Here is a 26,332-nt window from a genome sequence, read left to right on the forward strand (position 1 = left end):
CGCCGGGGGGCGTGGCCAGGGCAGCGCGCGCCGGCCCCGCCCCCGCGCCCCCCTTCAGGTACCGGGATGGGAATGGCGGGGGGGGGACCCCAAAATTGGGGAATTTTAACCCAAAATTGGGGAATTTTAACCCAGAATGGGGCCGGATGGAGGACGGGAGATGGATCCAGAAAAAGGAGGGATTTGGCCCCAAAAATCGGGAGTTTGGTCCCAAAAAAGGGTGGGGTTGGCACCTGGAAAAGTGAATTTTGGCACCAAAAAGGGGTGAACTGGCCCCAAAATTGCGGAATTTTAACCCAAAATTGGGGAATTTTAACCCAAAGTTGTGGAATTTTAACCCAAAACTGGGGAATTTTAACCCAGAATGGGGCCGGATGGAGGAGGGGAGATGGATCCAGGAAAAGAAGGGATTTGGCCCCAAAAATCGGGAGTTTGGTCCCAAAAAAGGTGTGGTTGGCAGCTTTAAAAGTGAATTTTGGCACCAAAAAGGGGTGAACTGGCCTCAAAATTGGGGAATTTTAACCCAAAATCGGGGAATTTTAACCCAAAACGGGGCCGGATGGAGGAGGGGAGATGGATCCAGGAAAAGGAGGGATTTGGCCCCAAAAATATCGGGAGTTTGGTCCCAAAAAAGGGTGGGGTTGGCACCTGGAAAAGTGAATTTTGGCACCCAAAAAGAGGCGAGGTGGTCCAAAACTGGGGAATTTTAACCCAAAATTGGGGAATTTTAGCCCAAAATTGGGGAATTTTAACCCAGAATGGGGCCGGATGGAGGAGGGGAGATGGATCCAGGAAAAGAAGGGATTTGGCCCCAAAAATCGGGAGTTTGGTCCCAAAAAAGGTGGGGTTGGCAGCTTTAAAAGTGAATTTTGGCACCAAAAAGGGGTGAACTGGCCCCAAAATTGGGGAATTTTAACCCAAAATCGGGGAATTTTAACCCAAAACGGGGCCGGATGGAGGAGAGGAGATGGATCCAGAAAAAGGAGGGATTTGGCCCCAAAAATATCGGGAGTTTGGTCCCAAAAAAGGGTGGGGTTGGCACCTGGAAAAGTGAATTTTGACACCCAAAAACGGGCGAGGTGACCCCAAAGTGGGAATTTGCCTTCCAAAAATGTGAATTTTCCTTGGAAACATGTGAATTTTCCCTTGAAAAATGGGGATTTTCCCTCAAAAAATGTGAATTTTCCATGCGAATTTTCTCTCAAAAAATGTGAATTTTCCCTAGAAAAAAATGTGGATTTTCCCGCAAAAAATGTGAATTTTCCCTCAAAAAACGTGAATTTTCTCTTGAAAAAATGTGGATTTTCCCTCGAAAAATGCAAATTTTCCATGTGAATTTTCTCTCGAAAAATGTGAATTTTCCCTCAAAAAATGTGAATTTTCATGTGGAAAATGGGGATTTTCCTTCCAAAAATGCAAATTTTCCCATGAAAAATGGGGATTTTCCTTCCAAAAATGCGAATTTTCCCATGAAAAATGGGGATTTTCCTTCCAAAAATGCGAATTTTCCCTGGAAAAATGTGAGTTTTCTCTCAAAAAATGTCAATTTTCCCTCAAAATTTGAAATTTCCCTCCAAAAATGTGAATTTTCCCTGGGAAAAAAGCGAATTTCCCTTGCAGGCGCTGAGATGGTGACGTCATCGCCGCTCTGCTGACGTCATCGCCGCCCTGCTGACGTCACGGCCGCCCCGCTGACGTCATGGCGGTGGCGGGGGCGTGGCCAGCGCGGGGGGCGGAGCTTTCGGAGAGCAGCCCCGAGCCCCCCTCCCCCTCCAGCTCCCGCCCCCCCCGCTCGGACTCCAGCCCCTCCCCCACCGAGACCACGCCCACCTCGCGTGGGCGGGGCCCGGGGGGCGTGGCCAGGGCTGGCCCCGCCCCTCCCAACCTGGGCGGGGTGGGGGGGGAGCGACCCCTGGCGCTGTTTGAGGTGAGGCCACGCCCCCTGGATGGACACGCCCCTTAATTAGCCACACTTCATTAGTGCCTTTACAGTGGGGGTGAGGCCACGCCCCCACTGTGTGCCACACCTCAATTTGCCGCGCCCCTTCTTAGCCCCGCCCACTGACCACGCCCTCCTTAGCCCCGCCCATTGACCCCGCTCTGGTCACACCTCCTTGGCCCCGCCCACTGACCACACCCACCTTAGCCCCCGCCCACTGACCACGCCCTCCTTAGCCCCGCCCACTGACCCCACTCTGGTCACACCTCCTTGGCTCCTCCCACTGACCACACCCACCTTAGCCCCGCCCACTGACCACGCCCTCCTTAGCCCCGCCCACTGACCCCACTCTGGTCACACCTCCTTGGCTCCTCCCACTGACCACACCCACCTTAGCCCCGCCCACTGACCACAACTTCAATTGCTCCACCCACTGACCACACCCGCCTTAGCCCCGCCCATTGACCACGCCCCCTTATCCCCGCCCACTGACCACACCCTCCTTAATCCCAAATCTAAGCTCCGCCCCTTGGCCTTACCCCAACCACACCCATCATAGCCACGCCCACTGACCACGCCCCATTGGCCCCTGCCTCATTAGCCCCGCCCCTGACCCCACCCATTGGCCACGCTCTCTTTAGCCCTGCCCACTGGCCACACCCTCCTTGGCTCCGCCCACTGACCACTCCCTCCCTAGTCCCAAATCTAAGCTGCCCCACCTTAGCTCCGCCCACTGAGCCCTGCCCCTGACCACACCTTGCTTGGCCACGCCCCTGACCACGCCCCTTAGCCCCACCCTCCTTAGCCCCGCCCACTGGCCACACCCTCCTTAATCCCAAATCTAAGATCCCCCTTGGCCTTACCCCTGACCACACCCTGATTGGCCCCTCCCACTGACCACGCCCCCTTAGCCCCACCCCATGAGCCCTTCCCCTATCCCCGCCCTCCTCAGCCCCGCCCACTGACCACACCCTCATTAGCCCCGCCCCCTGACCACATCCCCAAACTCACCCCTGACCTCACCCCTGACCACGCCCTCCTTAGCCCCGCCCCTGACCACATCCCCGACCTCACCCCGACCACGCCCTCCTTAGCCCCTCCCACTGACCACGCCCTCATTAGCCCCGCCCACTGACCACGCCCCTTGACCACTCCCACTGACCACGCCCATTGACCACTCCCACTGACCACGCCCTCCTTAGCCCCGCCCACTGACCCCGCCCCAATCACGCCTTCCTTGGCCCCACCCCCTCAGCCTCTCCCTCCTTGGCCTGGCTCCTGACCACTCCCACTGACCACACTCTCCTTGGCCCCGCCCACTGACCACACCCTCATTGCCCCGCCCACTGACCACACCCTCATTAGCCCCGCCCATTGACCACACCCTCATTAGCCCCGCCCACTGACCACACCCTCCTTAGCCCCGCCCACTAACCACGCCCCTTGGCCACTCCCACTGACCACGCCCCATGACCACTCCCAGTGACCACACCCTCATTAGCCCCGCCCACTGACCACACCCTCCTTAGCCCCGCCCACTAACCACGCCCCTTGGCCACTCCCACTGACCACGCCCCATGACCACTCCCAATGACCACCCCCTCATTAGCCCCGCCCACTGACCACACCCTCCTTAGCCCCGCCCACTGACCACACCCTCCTTAGCCCCGCCCACTGACCACACCCTCCTTAGCCCCGCCCACTGACCACACCCTCCTTAGCCCCGCCCCTGACCACACCCTCATTAGCCCCGCCCACTGACCACGCCCCATGACCACTCTCACTGACCACACCCTCCTTGGCCCCGCCCCTGACGCCACCCCTTTGGCCCCAGGAGGAGCTGGCCGTCCGTCCCCGTGTGCCGGCGCTGCTGCGCAGGATGGCCCCGTACAGCGCCCTGAGCCCCGACAGCGACTGCGGCGCCGCGGTGAGCGCGGCACGGCTGGGACACGCGGGGACACCAAGGGGACACGGCTGGGACACGTGGGGACATGGCTGGGACACGCGGGGACACGGCTGGGACACGCGGGGACACCAGGGGGACACGGCTGGGACACGCGGGGACACGGCTGGGACACGCGGGGACACAGCTGGGACACATGGGGACACGGCTGGGACACGCAGGGACACCAGGGGGACACGGCTGGGACACGCGGGGACACGGCTGGGACACAAGGGGACACGGCTGGGATACAGCTGGGGACACAGCTGGGACACCACGGGGACACGGCTGGGACACGTGGGGGCATGGCTGGGACATGCAGGGACACGGCTGGGACATGGCTGGGACACGCGGGGACATGGCTGGGACACGGCTGGGACACGTGGGGACACGCGGGGATACAGCTGGGACACCCGGTGTGACCCTTGCATGACCCCTGTGTGACCCCATGACTCCAGCATGACCCCGTGACCCCAACGTGACCCCGTGACTTCAGCGTGACCCCATGACCCCTGCACGACCCCTGTTCGTCTGTCTGCCCTCAGCGCAGTTCCCTGGGCACCCTGCGGGGGGTGCTGACCCCTGTGTGACCCTGTGACCTCTGTGTGACCCCGTGACCCCTGTGTGACCCCGTCTGTCCATCTGTCTGTCCGCAGCGCAGTTCCCTGGGCACCCTGCGGGGGGTGCTGACCCCTGTGTGACCCTGTGACCCCTGTGTGACCCTGTGACCCCTGTGTGACCCTGTCCATCTGTCTGTCCGTCTGTCCGCAGCGCAGTTCCCTGGGCACCCTGTGGGGGGTGCTGACCCCTGTGTGACCCCGTGACCCCTGTGTGATCCCATGACCCCTGTGTGACCCCGTGACCCATGTGTGACCCTGTCCATCTGTCTGTCCGCAGTGCAGTTCCCTGGGCACCCTGTGGGGGGTGCTGACCCCTGTGTGACCCTGTGACCTCTGTGTGACCCCGTGACCCCTGTGTGACCCCGTCTGTCCATCTGTCTGTCCGCAGCGCAGTTCCCTGGGCACCCTGCGGGGGGTGCTGACCCCTGTGTGACCCCGTGACCCCTGTGTGACCCCGTGACCTCTGTGTGACCCTGTCCGTCTGTCTGTCCGCAGCGCAGTTCCCTGGGCACCCTGCGGGGGGTGCTGACCCCTGTGTGACCCCGTGACCCCTGTGTGACCCCGTGACCTCTGTGTGACCCTGTCCGTCTGTCTGTCCGCAGCGCAGTTCCCTGGGCACCCTGCGGGGGGTGCTGGCGCCCTCGCTGCAGTCGCTGCTGGGGCTGCTGCTGCTGCTGCGCCTGCCCTGGCTGGTGGGGCAGGGCGGGGTCCTGGGCACCGCCGCCGTCGGGGGCCTGATGGGCGCCTGCGTGAGTCACCTGGGCACAGCTGGGCACAGCTGGGCACAGCTGGGGGCACCCGGGAGGGGAGGGATGAAAAGAACCCGGTGGAATTTGGGTGAAAAATGGGGATTTTGGGGGGTTTTGGGGGCACCTGGGGGGGTAAAAACACACCTGGCACAGCTGGGGGCACCCAAAATACACCTGGGGGTACCTGGGGACACACCTGGGCACAGCTGGGCACAGCTGGGCACAGCTGAGGGCAGCCGGGACGGGCGGGACGAAAGAAACCCGATGGAATTTGGGTGAAAAATGGGGATTTTGGGGGGTTTTGGGGGTACCTGGGGGGGTAAAAACACACCTGGCACAGCTGGGGGCACCTGGGAGCACCCAAAACACACCTGGGGGTACCTGGGCACACCTGGGGCACCCAAAATACACCTGAGGTTACCTGGGGACACACCTGGGCACAGCTAGGGGCAGCTGGGGCACCTGGGCACACCTGGGGTACACCTGGGAACAGCTGGGGGGTACCTGGACACAGCTGGGGGCAGCCAGGAGGGGCGGGACGAAAAAAACCCGGTGGAATTTGGGTGAAAAATGGGGATTTTGGGGGTTTTGGGGGTACCTGGGGGGGTAAAAACACCTGGCACAGCTGGGGGCACCCAAAATACACCTGGGGGTACCTGGGGACACACCTGGGGGTACCTGGGCACACCTGGGGTTACCTGGGCACACCTGGGGGCACCCGGGAGGAGCAGGACAAAAAAAACCGGTGGAATTTGGGTGAAAAATTGTGATTTTGGGGTTTTTGGGGGTACTTGGGGGGGTAAAAACACCTGGCACAGCTGGGGGCACCTGGGGGCACCCAAAATACACCTGGGGGTACCTGGGCGGAGGGGTCAGAGGTCAGCAGGGTCAGAGGTCAGCGGGGTCAGAGGTCAGAGGTGAAGGGGGCCAGCAGGGTCAGAGGTCAGCAGGGTCAGAGGTCAGAGGTCACCCCCCGCAGATGCTGCTGACCGCCGTCTCCCTGAGCGCCGTGGCCACCAACGGGCTGGACCCCGGTGAGCTGGGGGGGGTCGGGGGGGCTTGGCCCCGCCCCCTGGGCGTGTCCTCGCTGACCCCGCCCCGTGACGTCACGCAGGGGGCGGGGCTCTGTCGCTGCTGTCGGGGGCGCTGGGCCCCGAGGCCGGGGGGGCCGTGGGGCTCTGCGGCTTCCTGGGCGCCGCCTTCGGGGCCGCGGCCGCCGCGCTGGGCGGGGCCGAGCTGCTGCTGGTGAGGGGCGGGGCCTGGCGGATGGGCGGGGCCAGACGGATGGGCGGGGCCTAAAGGGGATGGGCGTAAAGGGGTGGGCGGGGCCTAACGGGGAGGGGCCTAAAGGGGTGGGCGGGGCCTAACGGGGTGGGCGGGGCCTAAAGGGGTGGAGCCTATCTTCTGCTGGTGAGGGGCGGGGCCTGACGGGTGGGCGGGGGCTAACGGGGTGGGCGGGGCCTAAAGGGGCTGGGCCTAAAGGGGTGGGCGGGGCCTAAAGGGGCTGGGCCTAAAGGGGTGGGCGGGGGCTAACGGGGTGGGCGGGGCCTAAAGGGGTGGGCGGGGCCTAAAGGGATGGGCAGGGCATAAAGGGATGGGCGGGGCCTAAAGGGGTGGGCGGGGCCTAAAGGGGTGGGCGGGACCTAAAGGGGTGGAGCCTATCTTCTGCTGGTGAGGGGCGGGGCCTGACGGGTGGGCGGGGGCTAAAGGTGTGGGCGGGGCCTAAAGGGGTGGGCGGGGCCTAAAGGGGTGGGCGGGTCCTAAAGGGGCGGGCCCGAGCTGCTGCTGGTGAGGGGCGGGGCCTGACGGGTGGGCGGGGCCTAAAGGGGCTGGGCCTAAAGGGGTGAGCGGGGCCTAAAGGGGCGGGGCCTAAAGGGGTGGGCGTGGCCTAAAGGGGCGGGGGGCTAGCTCCTGCTGGTGAGGGGCGGGGCCAGACGGGTGGGCGGCGCCTAAAGGGGCGGGGCCTAAAGGGGTGGGAGGGGCCTAAAGGGATGGGCGGGGCCTAAAGGGGTGGGAGGGGGCTAAAGGGGGTGGGGGGGCTTAAAGGGGGTGGGTGGGGCTTAACTGGGCAGGGCTGCCACACTGAGCAGGGCTGAGAGCATCCTGGGGTGGGCGGGGCCTAAGGGGGATGGGCGGCGCCATTCTCATGAAATGGGCGGGGCTAATGGGATGGCTGGGGCTAATATGCTGACATGGGCGGGGCCTAAGGAGGACGGGCGGGACTAACAAGATGGGCGGGGCCAATGGAATGGGCGGGGTGAATGGGATCGGCATGGCAATTTTCTGACATGGGCATGGGAAATGGGATGGGCGGGGCCTAAAAGGGATGGGCGGGGCTAAGAAGATGGGCGGAGCCAATATCCTGAAATGGGCGGGGCTAATGGGATGGCTGGGGCTAATATGCTGACATGGGCGGGGCCTAAGGAGGATGGGCGGGAGTAACAAGATGGGCGGGGCCAATCTCCTGAAATGGGCGGGGCTAATGGGATGGGCGGGGGCAATGGGATGGGCGGGGCCAATCTCCTGAAATGGGCGGGGCTAATGGGATGGGCGGGGCTAATGGGATGGGCGGGGCCAATCTTCTCAAATGGGCGGGGCTAATGGGATGGGCGGGGCCAATCTCATGAAATGGGCGGGACTAATGGGATGGGCGGGGCCAATCTTCTGAAATGGGCGGGGCTAATGGGATGGGCGGGGCCAATGGGATGGGCGGGGCCAATCTTCTGAAATGGGCGGGACTAATGGGATGGGCGGGGCCAATCTTCTCAAATGGGCGGGGCTAATGGGATGGGCGTGGTCAATCTCCTGAAATGGGCGGGACTAATGGGATGGGCGGGGCCAATCTTCTGAAATGGGCGGGGCTAATGGGATGGGCGTGGCCAATCTGCTGCTGAGGGGCGGGGCCTGAGGAATGGGCGGGGCTAACACGGGCGTGGCCAAAGCAATACTGGGGATGTGCGTGGCCAATAGGAGGGGCCGGGACCGCTAAAGGGGCGTGGCTTGTTGGTCTATCAGAGGGTGTGGCTGGGCGTGGGCGTGGCCTGGGGCGGGTGGGCGGAGCCTGTCACCCTTCCGGCCCCTCCCTCCCGCAGGTGTACCTGAGCCCCGGCTGGGCGGTGCTGCCGGGGCGTGGCCGCTGGGGCCGGCTGAACAACGGGCGTGGCTTCGGGGCGGGGCTGCTGGCGCTGCTGGGGGCGGGCTCCCTGGCCCCGCCGCGGCTCCGCGCCGCCGCCGCGCCCTTGGGCCCGGCCGGGCTGCTGCTGGCGCTGCTGGCGCTGCAGGCTGGCACCCTGCGCCGCGCCCTGCGCCCCGGCCCCGCGTGAGTGCCCCGCCCCGCTCGACGCATGCTAATGAGATGCTAATGAGCGCCTGGCGCTGAGAGGGATGTCCCCCCTTTCCTCCTGCCACCCCACAGGTTGTGCCTGCCCGCCCGGGCCGGGGAGCCCCTGAGGCCCTGCGAGCCCCTCAACGCCACCGCCGGCCTGCGGGGGGCGCTGCCCGCCCTGCCCGCGCCCAGCGCCGCCCTGCTGGCACGTGAGTGGGGCGGGGCTGCGGAGGGACACGCCCACTGGGGGTGTGGTCGGGAAAGGACACGCCCACTGGGTGGGGTGGGTGGGGTCAGTTCAGGACACGCCCCCTGGGTGGGGTTGGGTGGGTGTGGTCACTGTGGGACACGCCCCCTGGGTGGGGTGGGTGTGGTCACTGTGGGACAGGCCCACTGGGTGGGGTGGGTGTGGGCACTGTGGGACAGGCCCACTGGGTGGGGTGGGTGTGGGCACTGTGGGACAGGCCCACTGGGTGGGGTTGGGTGGGTGTGATCAGTGCAGGACACGCCCACTGGGTGGGGTTGGGTGGGTGTGGACAACAAAGAACACGCCCCCTGGGTGGGGTGGGTGTGGTCACTGTGGGACACGCCCCCTGGGTGGGGTGGGTGTGGTCACTGTGGGACACGCCCCCTGGGTGGGGTGGGTGTGGTCACTGTGGGACACGCCCACTGGGTGGGTGTGGTCACTACAGGACACGCCCACAGGGGTGGGTGGGTGTGGTCACTGCAGGACACACCCATTGGGTGGGGTGGGTGTGGTCAGCAGAGGACACACCCACTGATGGGGTGGGTGGGGTCAGGAAAGGACACGCCCAGTGGGTGGGGTGGGTGTGGTCACCAAAGGACACGCCCACAGGGAGTTGGTGGCTCCGCCTCCTGGGTGGTGTGGGCGTGGCCAGTTCAGGACACGCCCCCTTGGGTCCCTGTGGCTCCGCCCGCCTGGGAAAAATTTGGGGTGGGGTCACCTCGGGGTCATGGGGTGGGGGATCGGGACTTTGGGGTCACCCTGGGGTCACGGGTGTCACAGGGGCTGGGGTCACCCAGAGGTCACCGTGGGGTCACGGAGGGGTCATGGGGGTCACCCCGGGGTCATTGTGGGGTCACGGAGGGGTCATGGCAGGGTCACAGGGGCTGGGGTCACCCAGAGGTCACCGTGGGGTCACGGAGGGGTCATGGGGGTCACCCCGGGGTCATTGTGGGGTCACGGAGGGGTCATGGCAGGGTCACAGGGGCTGGGGTCACCCAGAGGTCAGTGAGGGGTCACGGAGGGGTCATGGGGGTCACCCCGGGGTCATTGTGGGGTCACGGAGGGGTCATGGCAGGGTCACAGGGGCTGGGGGCACCCCGAGATCACTGCGGGGTCACAGGGGGCGGGGCTGTGGGCGTGGCCTGACTCCGGCCCCGCCCCCAGGGAACCTGTGGCCACGCCCCCCGGAGGCGGGGCCGGGGGCGGGGCCTGAGGAGGGCGGGGCCGGCGCCTCCTTCGGGGCCCTGCTGGGGCTGAGCCTGCCCTCGGCCACGGGTGAGACCCCGAAATTGGGGATGGGGACCCCGGAATGGGGAGGGGACCCCGAAATTGGGGAGGGGACCCCGAAATGGGGAGGGGACCCCGGAATGGGGAGGGGACCCCGAAATTGGGGAGGGGACCCCGAAATGGGGAGGGGACCCCGAAATGGGGAGGGGACCCCGGAATTGGGGATGGGACCCCGGAATGGGGAGGGGACCCCGAAATTGGGGATGGGGACCCCGAAATTGGGGAGGGGACCCCGGAATGGGGAGGGGACCCTGGAATTTGGGATGGGGACCCCGAAATTTGGGGCGGGGAGACCGTGAAATTTGGGGAGGGGGGGACCCCAAAATGGGGATGGGGGTGATCCCAAAATTTGGGGAGGGGGGGGACCCTGAAATGGAGTGGGGGACCCCGAAATTTGGGGTGGGGGTGATCCCAAAATTTGGGGAGTGGGGGACCCTGAAATGGAGTGGGGGACCCCGAAATTTGGGGTGGGGGAACACGAAATTGGGGAGAGGACCCCGAAATTGGGGAGGGGGACCCCGAAATTGGGGAGGGGACTCCGAAATTTGGGATGGGGACCCCGAAATTGGGGAGGGGACCCCGAAATTTGGGATGGGGACCCCGAAATTGGGGAGGGGAGACCCCGAAATTGGGGAGGAGACCCCGAAATTGGGGAAGGGACCCCGAAATTGGGGAGGGGACCCCGAATTGGGGAGGGGGTGCCGAAATTTGGGGTGGGGTACCCCGAAATTTGGGAGGGGACCCCGAAATGGGGAGGGGACCCTGGAATTGGGGAGGGGACCCTGAAATTGGGGAAGGGACCCCGAAATTGGGGAGGGTACCCCGAAATTGGGGACGGGATCCTGAAATTGGGGAGGGGACCCCGAAAATGGGGAGGGGACCCCGAAATGGGGGGTGGGATCCCCAAAATTGGCGGTGGGGACCTCAAAATTGGGGAGGGGATGCCGAAATTGGGGGAACCCAAATTCGGGGCGCGGGACCCCAAAGTGGGGATGGGGAACCCAAATTCGGGACAGGGATCCTGAAATGGGGATGGGGGGGACCCAAATTCGGGCTGGGGGGACTCCAAAATTGGGGTGGGGATCCCGAAATTGGGGGAACCTAAATTCGGGATGGGAACCCCAAAATTTGGAGTGGGGGGATCCCGAAGTGGAGATGGGGAACCCAAATTCAGGGTGGGGACCCCAAATTCGGGGTGGGGACCCCGAAATGGGGAAGGGGACCCAAATTTGGGGTGGGGGAGACCTCAAAATTGGGGAGAGGGTGGCCCCAAAATTGGAGGACCCCAAAATGGGGTGGGGGATTTTGGGGTTCAGGATGATTTTGGGGTGCCCTCAGGGGTTTTTTGGGGTTCAGGATGATTTTGGGGTGCCCCAGGGGTGCTCCCAGGGGTTTTTTGGGGTTCAGGATGATTTTGAGGTGCCCCCAGGAGGTTTTTGGGGTTCAGGATGATTTTGGGGTGCCCCCAGGAGGTTTTTGGGGTTCAGGATGATTTTGGGGTGCCCCAGGGGTGCTCCCAGGGGTTTTTTGGGGTTCAGGATGATTTTGGGGTGCCCCCAGGAGGTTTTTGGGGTTCAGGATGATTTTGGGGTGCCCCAGGGGTTTTTTGGGGTTCAGGATGATTTTGGGGTGCCCCAGGGGTGCTCTGGGGGTGCAGCCGCTGCGCCGAGCTCGGGGACGTCGCTCGCTCGGTCCCGGCCGGGAGCCTCGGGGCCGCCACGGCCACGGCCCTGGGCTGTATCCACCCCAAAATCCGGGGGACCCCAAAATCCGGGGGGGTCCCAAAACCGCAGGGGGAGACAGAAATGTGGGGGAGAACCAGAAATTTGGGGGTCACCACGGCCCTGGGCTGTATCCCACCCCAAATCTTGGGGGGACCCCAAAATGTTGGGGAACCCCAAAATGTTGGGGAGACCCCAAAATCTCCATGGGGAGCCCAAAATCTGGGAGGATTTTGGGGGATTTTGGGGTGCTGGGTGGGATTTTGGGGGGATTTTGGGGAGATTTTGAGGGGATTTGGAGGATTTTGGGGTGCTGGGTGGGATTTTGGGGGATTATATAGAATTTTGGGGGGTTTTATGGGACTTCGGGGATTTTGGGGTGCTGGGTGGGATTTTTGGGGGGGAATTTTGAGGGATTTTGGGGGATATTGGGGTGCTGGGTGGATTTTGGGGGAATTTGGGGGAGATTTTGGGGAAATTTTGGGGTGTTGGGTGGGATTTTGGGGGATTTTGTAAAACTTTTGGGAGGAATTTCGTGGGGATTTTGTAGAATTTTTGGGGGGAATTTTGTGGGAATTTTGTAGAATTTTTGTGGGAATTTTGTAGAATTTTTGGGGGGAATTTTGGGGGGATTTTGTAGAATATTGGTGGGAATTTTGTAGAATTTTTGGGGAGAATTTGGGGGGATTTGGGGAATTTTTGGGGCTTTCCTTGACGGCCAGACCTGAGCGCGGTGCTGCTGCTGGGGGCCGGCGTGGAGGGGCAGCTGCTGCGGGACAAGTGAGTGTCACCAATGTCACCTGGGGTGCCACCCGTGTCACCCGTGCCACCCTTGTCACCAGGGGTGTCACCAATGTCACCAGGGGAGTCCCTGATGGCACCAGGGAGGGTCCCCGTGTTGTCCCCGCAGGTTCGGCGCCGCCCTGGGCGGGGTCCCGGTGCTGTCCCCGTGTCCCAGGCGGTGTCCCCATGTCCCGGGCAGTGTCCCGGGTGGTGTCCCCATGTCCCGGGTGGTGTCCCCATGTCCCGGGCGCTGTCCCCACGCTGTCCCCATGTCCCGGTGCTGTCCCCATGTCCCGGGCTGTGTCCCCGTGTCCCGGGCGCTGTCCCCGTGCTGTCCCCGTGTCCCGGGCGCTGTCCCGGTGCTGTCCCCGTGTCCCGGGCGCTGTCCCCACTCTGTCCCCACGCTGTCGCGCTGTCCCCGCAGGTTCGGTGCCGCCCTGGGCGGGGTCCCGGGCAGTGTCCCCATGTCCCGGACAGTGTCCCCGTGTCCCGGGCGGTGTCCCCACTCTGTCCCCATGTCCCCACTCTGTCCCCACGCTGTCCCCGCTGTCCCCGCAGGTTCGGCGCCGCCCTGGGCGGGGTGCCGGTGCTGTCCCCGTGTCCCGGGCGCTGTCCCCACGCTGTCCCCGCTGTCCCCGCAGGTTCGGCGCCGCCCTGGGCGGGGTGCCGGTGCTGGCCGCCGCCGCCTGGCCGGGGCCGTGGCTGCCGCTGCTGGGCGCGGCGCTGTCGGCGGCGGGCGCGGGGCTCCAGGCGCTGCTGGGCGGGGCGCGCCTGCTGCGCGCGCTGGCGCGGGGCCGCGCGCTGCCGCTGCCGCGCGTGAGTGGCACCCAATGGCACCCAATGGCACCCAATGACACCCGTGTCCACATGTCCCCAGTGTCCCCAGTGTCCCCTCACTGCCCCCAATGGCCCCAAATGTCACCGAATGTCCCCGAATGTCACCTGTGTCCCAAATGTCCCAAAATGTCCCAATTGTCCCCATGTTTGCAATGGCCCCAAATGGCCCCAAATGGCACCCGTGTCCCCAATGTCCCCAAATGACCCCAAATATCAGCGAATGTCACCTGTGTCCCCAATGTCCCAAAATGTCCCAATTGTCCCCATGTTTGCAATGGCCCCAAATGGCCCCAAATGGCCCCAAATGGCACCTGTGTCCCCAATGTCCCCATTGTCCCCAATGTCCCCAGTGTTCCCAAATGTCCCCAGTGTCTCCAAGGGTGTCCCCAAGGGTGTCCCCAATGTCCCTGAATGTCACCGGTGTGCCCAGTGTCCCCATTGTCCCCAGTGTCCCTTCAATGGCCCCAATGTCCCCAAAGTCCCCAATGTCCCCAAATGTCACCGAATGTCGCCAAATGTCACCTGTGTCCCCGAATGTCACCTGTGTCCACAATGTCCCCATGTCCCCAATGTCCCCATGTCCTCCCAATGTCCCCAATGCCCCCAATCCCCAAATGACCCCAATGTCCCCAATATCTCAATGTCCCCTCACTGTCCCCAATGTCCCCAATGCCCCAAATGTCCCCAATATCCCCAATGTCCCCCCAATGTCCCCAATGTCCCCAGTGTCCCCATGTCCCCTCACTGTCCCCCATGTCCCCAATGTCCCCATGTCCTCCCAATGTCCCCAATGCCCCCAATCCCCAAATGACCCCAATGTCCCAAATATCTCCATGTCCCCTCACTGTCCCCAATGCCCCAAATGTCCCCAATATCCCCAATGTCCCCAGTGTCCCCATGTCCCCCCAATGTCCCCAATGTCCCCAGTGTCCCCACGTCCCTTCACTGTCCCCCATGTCCCCTCACTGTCCCCATGTCCCCTCAGGCGCTGTCCCGGGGCCGGCTGTGGCCGCTGGTGGCCACGGTGGCGACGGCGGCTCTGGGGGTGCTGCTGGGCTCGCTGGACCTGCTGGCCCCGGTGCTGTCCGTGTGCGTGTCCCCTCCCGTGTCCCCCGTCCCCTCCCGTGACGTCGCGGTGACGTCGCGGTGACGTCACGGTGACATCACGGTGATGTCACGCCCGCAGGATGTGCCTGACCTCGTACCTGGGGCTGAACCTGGCGTGCGCCCTGCAGGGGCTGCTGCCCACGCCCGGCTGGAGCCCGCGCTGCCCGCTGTACCACTGGTCAGTGAGTGACCCCTGGTGACCCCCGAGTGACCCCGAGTGACCCCGAGTGACCCCACTGACCTCGTGTCCCCTGAGTGTCCCCGTGTCCCTGTCCCTGTGTCATTGCCCCAGCCCACGCCCGGCTGGAGCCCGCGCTGCCACTGGTCAGTGAGTGACCCCGAGTGACCCCGAGTGACCCCAGAGTGACCCTGAGTGACCCCTGAGTGACCAATGAGTGACCCCCAAGTGTCCCTGAGTGACCCCAGAGTGACCCTGAGTGACCCCTGAGCGACCCCGAGTGACCCCGAGCGACCCCTGAGTGACCCCGAGTGACCCTGAGTGACCCTGAGTGACCAACGAGTGACCCCCAAGTGTCTCTGAGTAACCCCAGAGTGACCCTGAGTGACCCTGAGTGACCCTGAGTGTCCCTGTCCCCATGTCCCTGTCCCTGTCCCTGTCCCTGTCCCCATGTCCCCATGTCCCTGGCGGTGTCCCCATGTCCCCATGTCCCTGTCACTGTCCCCATGTCCCCATGTCCCTGTCCCCATGTCCCCATGTCCCCATGTCCCTGTCCCCATGTCCCCATGTCCCCATGTCCCTGTCACTGTCCCCATGTCCCCGTGTCCCCAGGTCGGTGTCCCTGTCCCTGTCACTGTCCCCATGGTCCTGTCCCTGTCCCTGTCACTGTCCCCATGTCCCCATGTCCCTGGCGGTGTCCCCATGGTCCTGTCCCTGTCCCCATGTCCCTGTCCCTGTCCCTGTCCCTGTCACTGTCCCCATGTCCCCATGTCCCTGGCGGTGTCCCCATGTCCCTGTCCCTGTCCCCATGTCCCCGTGTCCCCAGGTCGGTGTCCCTGGCCGGTGCCATCCTCTGCCTGTCCCTCATGTTGGTCACCTGCTGGCCCTGTGCCCTGCTGGCCCTGGGCATCGGCGCCACCGCCTACAAATACCTGGAGTTCCGCAGGTGAGGGGGACACACCTGGGGACAGCTGGGGACAGCTGGGGACACACCTGGGGACAGCTGGGGACACCTGGGGACAGCTGGGGACAGCTGGGGACACCTGGGGACAGCTGGGGACAGCTGGGGACAGCTGGGGACAGCTGGGGACACCTGGGGACACCTGGGGACACCTGGGGACAGCTGGGGACACCTGGGGACAGCTGGGGACAGCTGGGGACACACCTGAGGACACCTGGGAACAGCTGGGGACAGCTGAGAACAGCTGGGGACACACCTGGGGACACCTGGGGACACACCTGGGGACAGCTGGGGACAACTGGGGACACCTGAGGACACCTGGGGACACACCTGGGGGGGGCAGGGACACACCTGGGGACACCTGGGACACTTGGGGACACTTGGGGACACCGGGGGTCCCCTCCCTGAGCCCCGCCCCTCCCCCGCAGCGCTCAGAGCGAGTGGGGGGAGGGGCTCCGGGGCCTCTCCCTCAGCGCCGCCCGCCTGGCGCTGCTGCGGCTGGAGGATGGACGGCCCCCGCCCCCCAGCCTGCGGTGAGAGCCCCAAAAATCACCCCAAAATCACCCCAAAATACCCCAAAATCACCCCAAAATCACCCCAAAATCCCCCGCCCCCCAGCCTGCAGTGAGAGCCCCAAAAATCACCCCAAAATCACCACAAAATCACCACAAAATCACCCCAAAATATCCCAAAATCACCCCAAAATCCCCCACCCCCCAGCCTGCGGTGAGAGCCCCAAAAATCACCCCAAAATCACCCCCAAATCCCCCAAAATCACCCCAAAATCACCCCCAAATCCCCCAAAATCCCCCGCCCCCCAGCCTGCAGTGAGAGCCCCAAATCAACCCAAAATCACCCCAAAATCACCACAAAAATCACCCCAAAATCCCCCGCCCCCCAGCCTGCGGTGAGAGCCCCAAATCACCCCAAAATCCCCCAAAATCCCCCAAAATCCGCCAGCCTCAGGTGAGTCCCCCCCATTTCCCCCCCCGTCCCCATGCCCCCTGACCCCTCTGTGACCCCCCCATGACCCTCCATGACCCTGTGACCCCCGGTGACCCTGTGACCCCCCCATGACCCTGTGACCCCTGTATGACCCCATGACCCCTCAGTGACCCCGTGACCCCCCGATGACCCCGGCTCCCTATCCCCCCCCCCCCCCCCAGGCCGCAGCTGTTGGTGCTGTCCAAGCCCGGTGACCCCCCCATGACCCCCCATGTCCCCCCCATGTCCCCCCCATGACCCCCCCATGTCCCTGTGACCCCCCCATGTCCCCATGACCCCTCAGTGACCCCGTGACCCCCCGATGACCCCGTCTCCCTCTCCCCCCCCAGGCCACAGCTGTTGGTGCTGTCCAAGCCCAGTGACCCCCCCATGTTCCCATGTCCCTGTGACCCCTGTATGACCCCATGACCCCTCAGTGACCCCGTGACCCCCCGGTGACCCCGTGACCCCCCGATGACCCCGTCTCCCTCTCCCCCCCCAGGCCGCAGCTGTTGGTGCTGTCCAAGCCCAGTGACCCCCCCATGACCCCCCCATGTTCCCATGTCCCTGTGACCCCTGTATGTCCCCATGACCCCTCAGTGACCCCGTGACCCCCCGGTGACCCCGTCTCCCTCCCCCCCAGGCCGCAGCTGTTGGTGCTGTCCAAGCTCGGTGACCCCCCCATGTTCCCATGTCCCTGTGACCCCTGTATGACCCCATGACCCCCGTATGACCCCATGACCCCTGTATGACCCCGTGACCGCCCGGTGACCCCGTCTCTCTCCCCCCCCCCAGGCCGCAGCTGTTGGTGCTGTCCAAGCCCAGTGACCCCCCCATGTCCCCATGTCCCTGTGACCCCTCAGTGACCCCGTGACCCCCCGGTGACCCCGTCTCCCTCTCCCCCCCCAGGCCGCAGCTGTTGGTGCTGTCCAAGCCCAGTGACCCCCCCATGTTCCCATGTCCCTGTGACCCCTGTATGACCCCATGACCCCTCAGTGACCCCGTGACCCCCCGGTGACCCCGTCTCTCCCCCCCCAGGCCGCAGCTGTTGGTGCTGTCCAAGCCGGGGGACGCGGCCGGGCCCCCCCCGCGGGCCGAGCTGGTGGCGCTGGCGGCGCAGCTGCAGGCGGGGGGGCGGGGCCTGACCGTGCTGGGGGCGTGGCTGGGCGGGGCCCTGCCCCAGGACCTGCCCCGGGCCCGCCGCGCCGAAAAGGTCCGGGGTCACCGGGGGGTCACCGGGGGTCACGGGGGTCAGGGGTCATGGGGGGTGATGGGGTCATCATGGGGGTCAGGGGTCACGGGGGGCCATTGGGGTCATGGGGGAGGTCATGGTGGTGTCATGGCGGGGTCACGGGGAGGTCATCGAGGGTTATTGGGGTGGGGGCTGGCCTGGGATGGTGGCCCTGTCCACATGTCACTGTCCCCATGTCCCCGTGTCCCTGTTGTTCCCCCCAGGCCCTGCGGGGAGCGCTGTTCCCATGTCAGTGTGTCACTGTCACTGTCCTTGTCCCCGTGTCACTGTCCCTGTGTCACTGTCCCTGTGTCACTGTCACTGTGTCACTGTCACTGTCACTGTCCCCGTGTCACTGTCCCCGTGTCACTGTCACTGTCACTGTCCCCATGTCACTGTCCCTGTGTCGCTGTCCCCGTGTCACTCCCGTTGTCATTCCCCCCAGGCCCTGCGGGGGGCGCTCTCCCCGTGTCACTGTCACTGTCCCTGTGTCACTGTCCCTGTGTCACTGTCACTGTCACTGTCCCCGTGTCGCTGTCCCCGTGTCACTCCCGTTGTCATTCCCCCCAGGCCCTGCGGGGGGCGCTCTCCCGCGCCGGCGCGCGCGGCTTCGTGCAGGTGCTGGTGACGTCAGAGCGGGGGGCGGGGCTGGCGGCGCTCGTGCAGGGGGCGGGGCTGGGCGCGCTCCGCCCCAACGCCGTCCTGCTGGGCTGGCCCCGCCAATGGCGGCGGCGGGCGGACCCCGGCGAGACAGCGCGGGAGTTCGTGGGTACGGGACAACGGGGACATCGGGGACAGTGGGGACATCGGGGACATCGGGGACGTTGGGGTCAATGGGGACAACGGGGACATCGGGGACGTTGGGGTCAATGGGGACAACGGGGTCATTGGGGTCATTGGGGACATTGGGGTCATTGGGGACATTGGGGACAACGGGGACATTGGGGTCATTGGGGTCATTGGGGTCATTGGGGTCATTGGGGACAACAGGGACATTGGGGACGTTGGGGTCAATGGGGACACTGGGGACGTTGGGGACATTGGGGTCAATGGGGACATTGGGTCAATGGGAACATCGGGGACATTGGGGATGTTGGGGACGTTGGGTACATCGGGGACAATGGGGACACTGGGGACACTGGGGACATTGGGGATGTTGGGGACATTGGGGACAATGGGGACATTGGGGACAGTGGGGACGTTGGGGACAATGAGGACACTGGGAGCATTAGAGACATTGGGAACATTTGGGGACATTGCGGGCCTTGGGGACTTCAGGGCCATTGGGGGATTGGGGACATTGGGGATGTTGGGGACAGCGGGGACACTCAGGGGACATTGGGGACACAGGTGCCATTGGGAACATTGTGGTGTCCCTCTGTCCCTGTTCCTCTGTCCCTGTCCCTCTGTCCCTGTCCCTCTGTCCCCTCTGTCCCTGTCCCCCTGTCCCCCTGTCCCTGTCCCCCTGTCCCTGTCCCTCTGTCCCTCTGTCCCTCTGTCCCCCTGTCCCTCTGTCCCTCTGTCCCTGTCCCCCTGTCCCTCTGTCCCTGTCCCTCTGTCTCTCTGTCCCTCTGTCCCTCTGTCCCTCTCCCCCTGTCCCTGTCCCTCTGTCCCTCTGTCCCTGTCCCTCTGTCCCTGTCCCTCTGTCCCTGTCTCTCTGTCCCTCTGTCCCTGTCCCCCTGTCCCTCTGTCCCTCTCCCCGTGTCCCTCTGTCCCCCTGTCCCTGTCCCTCTGTCCCTGTCCCCCTGTCCCCCTGTCCCCCTGTCCCTCTGTCCCTCTCCCCGTGTCCCTCTGTCCCCAGAGCTGCTGCGGGCCGCGGGCTCGGCGGGCCGGGCTCTGCTGGTGTCCAAGGGCGGGGCGGTGCCGGGGCTGTCCCCGGGGGTTGTCCCGGGGGTTGTCCCGGGGGTGTCCCCACCGGGGGCCTCCCTGGATGTCTGGTGGGTGGTCGGCACCGGGCGCCTCCTGACGCTGCTGCCGCTGCTGCTGCGCCAGCACCCGGTACGGGGAAAGGGGCGGGGCCTGGGGAAGGGGGTGGGGCTTGATGGGGAAATGGGTGGAGCTTGATGGGGAAATGGGCGGGGCCTGGGGAAATGGGCGGGGGTTGATGGGGAAATGGGCGGGGCTTGGTGAAATGGGCGTGGCTTGGGAAGGGGCGTGGCTTAAGGAAAGGGGCGTGGCCTGGGGAAAGGAGCGGAGCTTGGGAAAAGGGGCGGGGCCTGGGAAAGGGGCGGGGCTTGATGGGGAAATGGGTGGAGCTTGATGGGGAAATGGGCGGGGCTCGGGAAAGGGGTGGGGCTTGATGGGGAAATAGGCGGGGCCTGGGGAAAGGGGCGGGGCTTGATTGGGAAATGGGCGGGGCCTGGGGAAAGGGGTGGGGCTTGATGGGGAAACGGGCCGGGCTTGATGGGGAAATGGGCGGGGCTCGGGAAAAAGGGCGTGGTTTGGGAAGGGGTGGTGCTTGAGGAAAGGGGCGGGCCTTGGGGAAAGGGGCGGGACTTCAAGAAATGAGGCGGGGCTTGATGGGGAAAAGGGCGGGGCTTGGGATAGGGGCGGGTCTTGAGGAAAGGGCGGGAGTTCAAGAAATGGGGCGGGGCTTGATGGGGAAATGGGCGGGGCTACAATAAATGGGGCGGGGCTTGGGGCAAAGGGACAGGGCTTGAGGGAAAGGGGCGGGGCTGCAAGAAATGGGGCTGGGCTCGGGGAAAAGGACAGGGCATGAGGGAAAAGGGGCGGGGCTTGAGGGAAAAGGGGCGGGGTTTGATGGAAATGGGGCGGGGCTTCGGGAAATGGCAGGACTTGAGGGGAAAAGGGCGGGGCTTGAGGGAATGGGGGCAAGGCTTTGTGGGAAGGGGCGGGGTTTGGTGGAAATGGGGCGGAGCTTCAGGAAATGGGGCAGGGCTTGAGGGAAATTGGGAGGGGCTGAAAGAAATGGGGCGGGGCTTGAAGAAAAATGAGCGGGGCCTCAGGAAACAGGGCGGGGCTTGAGGGGAAATGGGCGGGGCTTGTGGAAAATGGGTGGGGCTTGAGAGGAAGGGGCGGGGTTGCAAGAAATGGGGCGGGGTCTGAGGGAAATGAGGCGGGGCTTGAGGGAAAAGGGGCGGGGTCTGAGGGAAATGAGGCGGGGCATCGGGAACGGGGCGGGGCCTCTGGAAATGGGCAATTTTGGGGGGATTTTTTTGGTGAATTTTGGGGTGAATTTTGGGGTGAATTTTGGGGTGAATTTTGGGGTGAATTTTGGGGTGAATTTCGGTGATTTTGGGGTCTCCCCGGCGCGTGGCCAGGCCTGGCGCGGGTGCCCGCTGCGCCTGTTCCTGGGGGATTTTTGGGGTGAATTTGGGGTGAATTTTGGGGTGAATTTCGGTGATTTTGGGTCTCCCCGGCGCGTGGCCAGGCCTGGCGCGGGTGCCCGCTGCGCCTGTTCACGGTGGCGCTGCTGGAGGACAACAGCGAGCGGCTGCGGCGCCTGCTGGAGGCGCTGGCGCGGCGCCGGGCGCTGCCCGCCCAGGTGCACGTGGTGGAGCTGGTGAGTGGCACAGCTGGGGCGCCAAAAACACAGCTGGGCACAGCTGGGCACAGCTGGGCACAGCTGGGATACCCAAAAACACAGCTGGGCACAGCTGGAGCGCCAAAAACACAGCTGGGCACAGCTGGGCACAGCTGGGATACCCAAAAACACAACTGGGCACAGCTGGGCACAGCTGGAGCACCAAAACCACAGCTGGGCACAGCTGGGATACCCAAAATCACAGCTGGGCACAGCTGGAGTGCCAAAAACACAGCTGGGCACACCCGGGTGGGCGTGCACTGGTCCATACTGGTCTGTACTGGTTTATACTGGTACGTACTGGTCCGTACTGGTTTACACCGGTCTGTACTGGTTTACACCGGTCCGTACTGGTTTATACTGGTCCGTACTGGTCTGTATTGGTCTGTACTGGTCCGTACTGGTTTACACTGGTTTACACTGGTCCGTACTGGTCTGTACTGGTCCATACTGGTTTACACCGGTCCGTACTGGTTTACACTGGTCCGTACTGGTCTGTACTGGTCCATACTGGTTTACACTGGTCTGTACCGGTCCGTACTGGTTTACACTGGTCTGTACCGGTCCGTACTGGTTTATACTGGTCGGTACCGGTCTGTACTGGCTTACACTGGTTTGTACTGGTCCGTACTGGTCTGTACCGGTCCGTACTGGTTTACACTGGTCGGTACCGGTCCGTACTGGCTTACACTGGTTTGTACTGGTGCGGCAGCACGACTCGGCGGTCTCTGAGTACACGTACGAGCGGACGCTGATGATGGAGCAGCGCTCGCAGATGCTGCGGCAGCTGCGCCGCGCCCAGGTGACGTCACCGCCTCCTGTGACGTCATAGCCCATGTGACGTCATCATCCCACCCTGTGACGTCATAGCCCATGTGACGTCATCGCCCATCCCTGTGATGTCATCAACCTCCCTGTGACGTCTTCAACCCTCCCCGTGACATCATCAACCCTGTGACATCATCGCCCCTCCCTGTGATGTCATGAACCCCATGTGACATCATCACCCCTGTGACGTCTTCATCCCCTCCCTATGACATCATCACCCCTCCAGTGACATCATCACCACCCCTGTGACATCATAGTCCCCATGACGTCAACATCCTTGTAACATCATCAACTTCCTCGTGACGTCATCACCCCTCTCCATGATGTCATCACAACCCTTGTGACATCACCACACACCTGTGACATCATCACCCCGTGACGTCACTGCCCCTTCCCGTGACGTCATCCTAACCCCTGTGACGTCATCACCCGAGGAGGCGGAGCCGGCTCCGTGACGTCACTTCCCCTCCCCGATGACGTCACAGGGAGGCCCCGCCCCCTCACAGCCGCCCAGCGCCGAGGAGGAGGAGGGGGGGGAGGGGAGCCCCGGCGGGGGCCCAGCCCGTGAGTGCAACTGGTTTATACTGGGGGGGACTGGGAGGGAACTGGGAGGGAACTGGGAGGGACTGGGAGGGACTGGGAGGGAACTGGGAGGGAACTGGTTTATACTGGGAGGGAACTGGGAGGGAACTGGGGGGGACTGGGAGGGAACTGGGAGGGAACTGGTTTATACTGGGAGGGAACTGGGAGGGAACTGGGGGGGACTGGGAGGGACTGGGAGGGAACTGGGAGGGAACTGGTTTATACTGGGAGGGACTGGGGGGGACTGGGAGGGAACTGGGAGGGACTGGGAGGGAACTGGGAGGGAACTGGTTTATACTGGGAGGGACTGGGGGGGACTGGGGGGACTGGGAGGGACTGGGACAAACTGGGAGGGACTGGGAGGGAACTGGGAGGGAACTGGGGGGGAACTGGTTTATACTGGGAGGGACTGGGAGGCTGAAAGGGGACAGTGGTGGCTACTGGTCTATACTGGTCTATACTGGTCTATACTGGTTTATACTGGTATATAACAGCCCATACTGGTTTATACTGGCCTATACTGGTTTATACTGGTATATAAGAGTCCATACTGGTTTATACTGGCCTATACTGGTGTATACTGGTATCTATCAGTCTATACTGGCCCATACTGGTTTTTACTGGTTTCAGTGGCAACGGCACATACACGCAGCCGAGCGCCTCAATGCCGCCATCTTGGCGCTTGGGGGGGGCTGGTCCGTACTGGTTTATACTGGTTCATACTGGTCTATACTGGTTCATACTGGTTTATAATGGTTCATACTGGTTCATACTGGTCTATACTGGTCTATACTGGTTTATACTGGTTCATACTGGTTCATACTGGTCTATACTGGTTTATACTGGTTCATACTGGTTTATACTGGTCTATACTGGTTTATACTGGTTCATACTGATTTATATCAGTCTATACTGGTATATACTGGTCTATACTGGTCTATACTGGTTCATACTGGTCTATACTGGTCTATACTGGTTTATACTGATTTATATCAGTCTATACTGGTTTATACTGGTCTATACTGGTCTATACTGGTTTATACTGGTTCATACTGGTTCATACTGGTCTATACTGGTTTATACTGGTTCATACTGATTTATATCAGTCTATACTGGTATATACTGGTCTATACTGGTCTATACTGGTTCATACTGGTTCATACTGGTCTATACTGGTTTATACTGGTTCATACTGATTTATATCAGTCTATACTGGTATACACTGGTCTATATCAGTCTGTACTGGTTTGTACTGGTTTGTACTGGTCCGTACTGGTCTGTACTGGTTTTCCAGGGCCAACGTGCGGCGCATGCACGCGGCCGAGCGCCTCAACGCCGCCATCTTGGCGCGCTCGGGGGGGGCGGGGCTGGTTCTGCTGGACCTGCCCCCCCCACCCCCGGCCCGGCCGCGCCGGCCCATGGAGAGCTGTATCCGAAATTTGGGGTGAAAAACCGGGAATTTGGGAAAAACGGGGAAAATGGGAATGGGGAACCCGGCCCGTGCAGAGCTGTATCCGAAATTTGGGGTGAAAAACTGGGAATTTGGGAAAAACGGGAAAAATGGGAATGGGGAACCCGGCCCGTGGAGAGCTGTATCCGAAATTTGGGGTGAAAAACCGGGAATTTGGGAAAAACGGGAAAAATGGGGAAAAATGGGGAACCCGGCCGGTGGAGAGCTGTATCCGAAATTTGGGTTGAAAAACCGGGAATTTGGGAAAAACGGGAAAAACGGGAAAAATGGGAATGGGGAACCCGGCCCGTGGAGAGCTGTATCCGAAATTTGGGGTGAAAAACCGGGAATTTGGGAAAAATGGGAAAAATGGGAAAGTTGGAAATGGGGGAAACTGGGAGGTCACTGGTGGTTACTGGGAGGCCCCTGGGGGTTACTGGTGGGTACTGGTGGTTACTGGGAGGTCACTGGTGGGTACTGGTTGTCACTGGTGGTTACTGGGAAGTTACTGGGACTTCACTGGGAGGACACTGGTGTTACTGGGAGGTTACTGGGAGGTCACTGGGGGTTACTGGGAGGGCACTGGTGGGTACTGGGAGGTCACTGGGGGTTACTGGGAGGGCACTGGTGGGTACTGGTTGTTACTGGTGTTACTGGGAAGTCCCTGGAAGGTCACTGGTTGTAACTGGTGGGTACTGGGAGGTCTCTGGGAGGTCCCTGGGGGTCACTGGTCCATACTGGTCCATACTGGTCCATACTGGTCCATACTGATGTCACTGGTGGCCCTTGACGGCGCAGACCTGGAGTTCCTGGAGGTTCTGACCGAGGGCCTGGGGCCGGTGCTGCTGGTGAGGGACGGGGACGGCGACGGGGACCAGTATGGAACTGGGAGCACTGGGAACGGGACTGGGAGCACTGGGAACGGGACTGGGGAGCCCTGAGAGACCAGTATGGAACTGGGAATGGAACTGGGAGCACTGGGAATGGGACTGGGGAGCCCTGAGAGACCAGTGCTCCCAGTATGGAATTGGGAATGGAACTGGGAGCACTGGGAACGGGACTGGGAGCACTGGGAATGGAACTGGGGAGCCTTGAGAGACCAGTGCTCCCAGTATGGAACTGGGAATGGATCTGGGAGCACTGGGAACGGGACTGGGAGCACTGGGAATGGAACTGGGGAGCCTTGAGAGACCAGTGCTCCCAGTATGGAACTGGGAACGGGACTGGGAGCACTGGGAATGGAACTGGGGAGCCCTGAGAGACCAGTATGGAACTGGGAATGGAACTGGGAGCACTGGGAACGGGACTGGGAGCACTGGGAATGGGACTGGGGAGCCCTGAGAGACCAGTGCTCCCAGTATGGAACTGGGAATGGAACTGGGAGCACTGGGAATGGAACTGGGGAGCCCTGAGAGACCAGTATGGAACTGGGAATGGAACTGGGAGCACTGGGAACGGGACTGGGAGCACTGGGAACGGGACTGGGGAGCCCTGAGAGACCAGTGCTCCCAGTATGGAACTGGGATGGTCCCAGTGCTCCCAGTATGGAACTGGGATAGGCCCAGTGCTCCCAGTATGGAACTGGGAATGGGCCCAGTGCTCCCAGTATGGAACTGGGATGGTCCCAGTGCTCCCAGTATGGAACTGGGATAGGCCCAGTGCTCCCAGTATGGAACTGGGATAGGCCCAGTGCTCCCAATATGGAACTGGGAATGGTCCCAGTGCTCCCAGTCTGGCCCCAGCCCGTTCTGGTTTTTGCACTTGGATTTCACCAAAGTCCTCAATAAACGACCCAAAAATAGAATTTTTGGGAGAAAAATGAGCCGGAAGTTGCAGTTCCTGGGAAATTGGGAATTCTGTGGGATTTTTGGGGCCCCTGAGGGGATTTTTGGGGTCCATGAGGGGAATTTTGGGATCCATGAGGGGATTTTGGGGTCCCTGAAGGAATTTTTGGGATTTGGGGGCTCTCTGAGGCGATTTTGGGGTTCCCTGAAGGAATTTTTGGGATTTTGGGGCT

At 62.7% G+C, this 26,332-nt stretch overlaps 1 protein-coding gene across 1 annotated transcript; it reads left to right on the forward strand.

Moving 5' to 3' along the window:
• On the forward strand, positions 1–26,137 carry LOC116184744 (solute carrier family 12 member 4-like). Its single transcript, XM_085563852.1, is given in 24 exon segments — positions 1–1,927; positions 3,774–3,866; positions 5,104–5,250; positions 6,230–6,284; positions 6,365–6,495; positions 8,343–8,569; positions 8,666–8,784; positions 9,987–10,097; positions 11,748–11,846; positions 12,553–12,610; positions 13,255–13,429; positions 14,436–14,539; positions 14,637–14,735; positions 15,562–15,681; positions 16,125–16,229; positions 17,719–17,893; positions 18,482–18,680; positions 19,713–19,909; positions 21,303–21,434; positions 22,168–22,257; positions 22,769–22,811; positions 22,814–22,847; positions 24,160–24,293; positions 25,114–26,137. Coding segments are annotated over 24 exon segments (3,018 nt in total). The 5' UTR covers positions 1–1,699; the 3' UTR covers positions 25,257–26,137.
• Positions 26,138–26,332: the final 195 nt, after the last annotated feature.

Source organism: Lonchura striata, chromosome 31 (genome assembly GCF_050655825.1).
Source record: "Lonchura striata isolate lonStrDom1 chromosome 31, ASM5065582v1, whole genome shotgun sequence".
Lineage (NCBI taxonomy): Eukaryota > Metazoa > Chordata > Aves > Passeriformes > Estrildidae > Lonchura > Lonchura striata.